This window comes from Helianthus annuus, chromosome 12 (assembly GCF_002127325.2).
Source record: "Helianthus annuus cultivar XRQ/B chromosome 12, HanXRQr2.0-SUNRISE, whole genome shotgun sequence".
Classification (NCBI taxonomy): domain Eukaryota; kingdom Viridiplantae; phylum Streptophyta; class Magnoliopsida; order Asterales; family Asteraceae; genus Helianthus; species Helianthus annuus.
In genome coordinates, this window is record NC_035444.2 from 86,136,398 (window position 1) to 86,142,933 (window position 6,536).

At 41.2% G+C, this 6,536-nt stretch overlaps 1 protein-coding gene across 1 annotated transcript; it reads right to left on the reverse strand.

Moving 5' to 3' along the window:
- Nucleotides 1-1,276: 1,276 nt before the first annotated feature.
- LOC118485078 lies at nucleotides 1,277-6,266 on the reverse strand. The gene is made up of 6 exons (XM_035981320.1): nucleotides 5,567-6,266; nucleotides 5,280-5,503; nucleotides 4,525-5,237; nucleotides 4,131-4,473; nucleotides 2,721-3,006; nucleotides 1,277-2,301 (listed from the first exon to the last, which is right to left on the reverse strand). Exons 1-6 carry the CDS (start codon nucleotides 6,264-6,266, stop codon nucleotides 1,277-1,279), a joined length of 3,291 nt encoding a protein of 1,096 aa, XP_035837213.1.
- Between the last annotated feature and the right edge of the window lie 270 nt (nucleotides 6,267-6,536).

Here is a 6,536-nt window from a genome sequence, read left to right on the forward strand (position 1 = left end):
TGTGAGCAGCAACTATAGGCCGCAGTGTATTCTGCTTGAGCAGTGGAGGTGGACACCGTTGTCTGCTTCTTGCTTTGCCATGAGATCAAACGATTTCCCAAGAATTGACATCCTCCAGATACAGACCTACGATCTACTTTACAACCTGCATGATCACTGTCAGAATAGGCAATAAGATCAAAATTACTATCTTTAGGATACCAAAGACCTAGTTTCGGAGTTCCTTTGAGATAGCGGAAGATGCGCTTTACAGCAGTTTCGTGTGATTCCTTGGGATTTGTCTGAAATCGAGCACAAACACAGATAGCCCACATAATGTCCGGCCTGCTAGCCGTTAAGTACATCAGAGAACCGATCATTGAGCGATAAAAGGACTTGTTTACTGGTTTTCCTTGAGGATCTAGAGTAAGCTCTGTCTGAGAGGCGAACGGGGTGCTGGCAACTTTACAGTCGTTCATGTTGTACTTCGTGAGAATATCCCGAATGTACTTGGCCTGATGAGTGAGAATCCCATCCTCCTCTTGCTTCACTTCTAGCCCTAAGAAGAAAGTCAGCTCCCCCATCATGCTCATTTTAAATTTTGCCTTCATGACGGTCTCGAATTCTCTACACAACTCCTCGTTAGTTGAACCAAAAATGATATCGTCGACGTAGATTTGAACCAGCATTACATCTTCCCCGATCTTCTTAGTAAAGAGAGTCATGTTGATCTTTCCTCTGGTGTATCCACACTCTAACAGATAAGTTGACAAAGTCTCGTACCAAGCACGTGGAGCTTGGTGAAGGCCATAGAGCGCTTTGTCCAACTTGAAATAACGACCTGGAAAATGAGGATCTTCGAACCCTGGAGGTTGACATACGTATACTTCTTCCTTTACCTTCCCGTAAAGAAAAGCACTCTTTACATCCATTTGAAAAACTTTGAAATTTCTGTATGATGCATATGCCAGGAATATTCTGATTGCTTCCAGTCGTGCAACCGGAGCAAAAACTTCTTCGTAGTCAATCCCTTCCTCCTGACGAAAACTTTGCACCACCAATCTGGCCTTGTTCTTAATTACCACTCCACGATCATCCATATTGTTACGGAAGACTCATTTAGTACCAATTGGAAACTTTCCTTCAGATAAATCTACTAATTCCCAAACTTTAAGCTTGCGAAATTGAGATAGCTCTTCCTGCATGGCCTGACCCAACTAGAGTCTTGAATAGCCTCTTCAATGTCTCGTGGAATGGATTGCGAAAGAAAAGCTGCAAAGAGACCTTTGTTGATGCTTTACGACTGCCCGCGTGTACGAACTCCTTCTTCGACTGCTCCTATGACGTTTTCAAGAGGATGATTTCGATTTGTCTTGTATCCTGCATTTGTCTTGAAGTGTTCGTCCATGTAAATCACTGGTGGATCATCTTCTTGAGTTGGTTCATCCACATTCGCTTGTGAAGAAGAAACACCGTTTTCTTGGGTGTTCTCAGGCGAAGTGTCACCAGTTGCTTCATTCACAGACAGAATTGGGTCAGAAGTTGATGGAGATAGACGGGTGGTAAACGGAGTTAAACCAATGTCTGATGAGTCAAACAGTGGTTCAACTTGAGTGTCTTCAACAGCTTCTTTTTCTGGAGCATCTTCTGGAATTTCAAAGGTGTTGAAAATCACGCCCACATCATAGAACCAATCAGGAGTACTTCCGGTGTTGGTATAGTTTCCTTCTTGAAAGTCAACATAATATGATTCAATCACCATCTTCGTTCTTTTGTTGTAAACTCTGTAGGCCTTCTGTGTGGATGAATATCCCACGAAGTAGCAGATATCACCCACTGCTTCGAACTTGATGAGATTTTCTTGAGTGTTTAGAAGGGTGCACGAACAGCCAAATGGTCTGAAGAAGTCAATAAGCGGTTTTCTTTTGAAGAGTAGTTCATATGCCGTTTTTCCGTGTGGTTTTACAATGAGAACCCTGTTTAGAACGTGGCATGCTGTATTAACTGCTTCTACCCAAAAGATGGTTGGAAGCTTTGAATCCACCAGCATGGTTCTTGCAGCTTCGATCAATGTTCTGTTCTTGCGTTCAGCAACTCGATTATGTTGAGGAGTTCTGGCTGCACTATATTGGAGATGAATTCCCTTTTCTGCACAGAAGGATATGAAGGTCTGATTTTTGAACTCGGATCCATTATCACTTCTGATCGACTTCACTTTCAATCTGGTCACGTTTTCAATCAGCGGGATGAACGATTTGAGAACTTCAGTTGTCTCGCTTTTTGCTTCAAGAAAATAGACCCATGAAAACCGAGAGAAATCATCTGTAATCACCAAACAGTAGGAACTTTTAGCAAGACTTTTAACGCTAATTGGACCAAAAAGATCCATATGCATCAACTGAAGAGGCGCAGTAATCGTATTCACTGCTTTGGGCTTGTGCGACTTCTTGTGTTGCTTTCCCTAGGCGCATGCAATACATTTTTCAGAAAAAGGAATTTCTTTTATCGGAAGTCCTCTTAATAAGTTTAACTTAGAGAGTTTATTCATATTTTTGAAATTTATATGCCCAATCGCCTGTGCCAAAGCAGTGACTCCGATTCTGAAGCCTTTGAAATCAAGCACGTCAAGTTGTCATTTGTCTTGGCATTTTTCATGTTGAGCACGTATGTATTGTTTTGTCTTGGAGCAGTGAGCATGATCATTTCTGCAGGAATGACATATCCAGGCTTGAGAAACAAACATTCCATGTCATTGAAAAGCACCGATATTCCTTTATCACAGACTTGTGAAACACTCATGAGATTGTAGCATAATTCTGGAACATAGTTGACATTTTCCAATGTGAGGGCTTCAGACACTACATCTCCTACTCCAACGATCTTCCCTCCTTTCTCGTCTCCAGCGAAAGACACGAAATCACCATCGATGAAGCGAAAGTTCTTCAGAAGTTCCTTCAATCCAGTCATGTGTCTTGAACATCCGCTGTCGACATGCCAGATGTACTCCATGAGCATACGGAGCCATTTCTGGAGTTTATTATGAAATAAAAGAATATACATGAATTAGTTTGATTTGGGAACCCAGATTTGCTTCATTTTGAATCTATCGTGATTTTGACCCACGTTGTCCTCTTTTTGTTTCTAAAAATAGGCTGTTGACTCAACCAGGTTTTTAACAGACTTCTTAAGATAGTTAAGTTGATATGTGAATTTTGTGACAAAATCATATTCTGGTTTAGAGAACTTCTTGGTTTTACAATGTTTCGCTGTATGTCCTAAGTGACCACAGCGAAAACATCTTTTATGTCGGGGTCTTTTGGTATTAGAAGATGATGTATGTGATGAGAGTCTTGAGCTTTCTGCTTTCTTCATTTTTTTGTCCACTCTGCTTTCATCTTCTGAGCATTCTTCATCATTGTCGGAATCGGATGAACTTTCAGACATGTTGTATTCACTTAAGCTTTGCTCTTCACTTGCTTCGTAACATGAATCATTGTTGCGTTGATCTTCGCTTGAGCTTTCTGAGTCTTGGTCTTCGATTGTTTCAACACTTGAACACTCGGAGCTTTCATCATTTGTAGTTTGATCTTCACTTGAGATTTTCGGGGTTTCTTCACTCAAGAATTCAAGACTTTCACCATCTGTTGTTGATCTTCATTTGAGCTTTCCTATTTTTGCTCATCTTCTGAGGTAGTGATGCTTGAGTTTTCATTACAGTGATCTTCAGTGACACTCTTTTCTGAATCTGTCATACCTATTCGAGATGGAATAAATTCTGGAATTTCCTCTGTGAGGAATTTTCCAAAGCTATTCTTTTTCAATTCTGGCACAAATACAGGAGATTCACAAACAATTTTATCATCACAAAATGCAGAATTTAAATCATGACATTCAGACACAAAATGTTCACGATCACGGGTCTCAAATGTAGGCGCATGGCCCTTACAGTCATCCGAAGATTTAAATTTAGGCACACGGCCAATACAGTCATCCATCCTAATTAAATTATTACATTCATCCCAAATATTGTTTTTCTTAGAACAGTTCCAGCCGAACCAGTTAACAGTGGAATAACTGTCGCCTGAATAACCTATTCCTATTTTTGAACTGCCGCAGTCTCCATCCTCATCGCACACATCTTCTTTACACACAATTGGATCTGTATTACTTTTAGAAAAGTTAGCGGTTCTTTCACTTTCACAAAAATCGTTTTGTTTTACAGAGGCCTTTTCATCGATGAGATTATTTTCGGGATGAGGAGTTGGCATAGGCACATAGTTTTTGCTATGCGGTGGAAAGAAGAGTTTTCTTTCATTTCCTTTCCTGTCCTTGTACCCAACCCCGTCTTTCACATACGTTGGTCGTTGGCAGTTTTTGATGTCAGTAAAGGCCTTTTGACTAACATTCCATTTGTCTATTATAATTTGCAATTTATTCTTTTCGTTCAAAGCTTTTTCTAATCTATCTGTGAGATCGTTAATGATAAAATCTTTTCTAAACACAAATTCTTTCAGAGTTTGCATTTCAGCTAAAGTTGAATTCAACTTTCTCTGATATGCGGCATCGTTCTGTTTAAGCTCATTGTTAAATTTTAAAGCTTTGTCTTTTTGTCTCTCAAATTCTAGATTTAGAGACTTGTAATGTGCCACGACATCAACGCATGCTGCTGTGCATAACTTTACTTTAAAGCCATGTGGAATACTGTTTACCAAGTCTTTGTGAGCTTTTTCTTTTGAAGATTCTGTTTTCATAGCTGCAACTGGCACCTTTTCCTTGCCCTTCTTCTGATCAGATGCCTCCTCAGAAACATGCTCATCTGCTTTTTCAGATTTCTTTTCCTTCTCAGGCTCCATGGAGGTGAGAATGCTTTTCAGACCCTTGTCAGCAACGTTGTCTCCTTTTGGGATTCCAGCTGTCTGCTTTGATGAGGACTCGCTTGAGATCTTTGCCATAAGAGCTTTGTTCACTTGCTCCTTAGCTTCAGCAATTTCTTCACTCCAATCATAGTCTTCAACGACTAAGGCTTTTGGCGTGCTAGGAGACACGTTGTTTTTGTTTTCTTCGACGGTGATTTGTTTTACAGCAGCGGTTGATTCAGTGTTTCCTTCTTTCAACAAGGGGCAGTCGCGCTTGAAGTGGCCCAGATTCTTACAGTTGTAGCATCTCAGTTTGGATTTATCAAAACCAGCTTTTCCAAGACCCAAACGCTTTCCAGTTTTGTCTTGAAATTTATTTAGCCTCAAGGTGATCATGGCCATCTGCCATTTCAGATCCATTTCTTCCATGTCATCTGGATCAACCTGATACATATCTTCAGCAATGAACATCTCCTTCTTCAGTTCTCCAGATATCAAAGCTTTATCGCTGCTCAGAAACATGTTAAAGAATGCAACCTTTTCAGTAGACACCTTCAACGCTTGTGTATCACCAACCGTGATAGTCTTCTCACCGGGTTGTGGAGCTTTCGATGCGCTTGCGGAAGCGTTGGCGTAAATTAAGTCAGAAGCTTGTGGAGTGATGCCACCTGAAGCAAGAAATGCCACATTCTTCTATCCAACAGAGGTTTGATTTGACTTTGGTGGGTAACCAGCAATGTTCATCTCTCGTTTGTTGACATCCATTTCAAAAGCTCTTAGAGTGTTAATTAAGTCTGACAGAGTGACATGATTTGGATTGTTGAGGAAATCCTTCTTGTTCATCATGCATTGAAGACTCCATTCCTTGGGGAGTGAATCCAGCAGCTTCTTTATGGCAGCACGGTTTGTGACAGGATTTCCCGCCTTCTTCATTTTGGTCATCATATTCAGAAAGCGACTGATGTGATCGGAAAGACTTTCTCCACGAACTCCACAAAACATGTCGTATTGTTTCTGCACCATGTCTTTCTTGCTTTCGATCAGCTCTTCATTTCCCTCATAATACTCAATCAATCCATTCCAGAGTGCATTTGCAGTTCGATGTTCTTCAAACATGTTGCAGTCATCAGTTGACAGTGCCATGGTTAAGGCAACATGAGCACGACGATCACGTTGGATTAGAGCCTTGTCTTCATCGGTAAAGGTAGTTGCATCATTGTTAGCAACTACCGCATCTCCTCGAACAACCGTTGGAATGTGAGGTCCAGCAGTGACTGAGAGCCACAGATTGTAGTCCGTGTACTCGAAAAACGACTGAATACGAGTCTTCCAAGTGCTGAAGTCTTCAGCCCCTTTCAACTGTGGTGGCCTAGTAGTGGTTCCGGTCTCAAATTCCGCTTGAGCAATTGGACTTAGCTGATTCAACGACATCTTGGCTTGATTTAGACAGAATAAAGCTGATCAGAGGCTAAATTCACTGACAGATCAACTGAAAATCACCTTCGCCGGTAACAGTTCTAATTCCGTCGAAAATTGGAGAAGCACGAACTATCTCGCTGAAAGTCTTCACCGATCTCCTATCTTCGCCGGTACACAGAGACGTCCTGCACGAGCGAGTAAGCTAATTCCGCTGATACAAGTAGCACACACGTTAGATTGGCTAATTCCGCCGAATACCGTGATAAGAACGTTGTGGTTCTA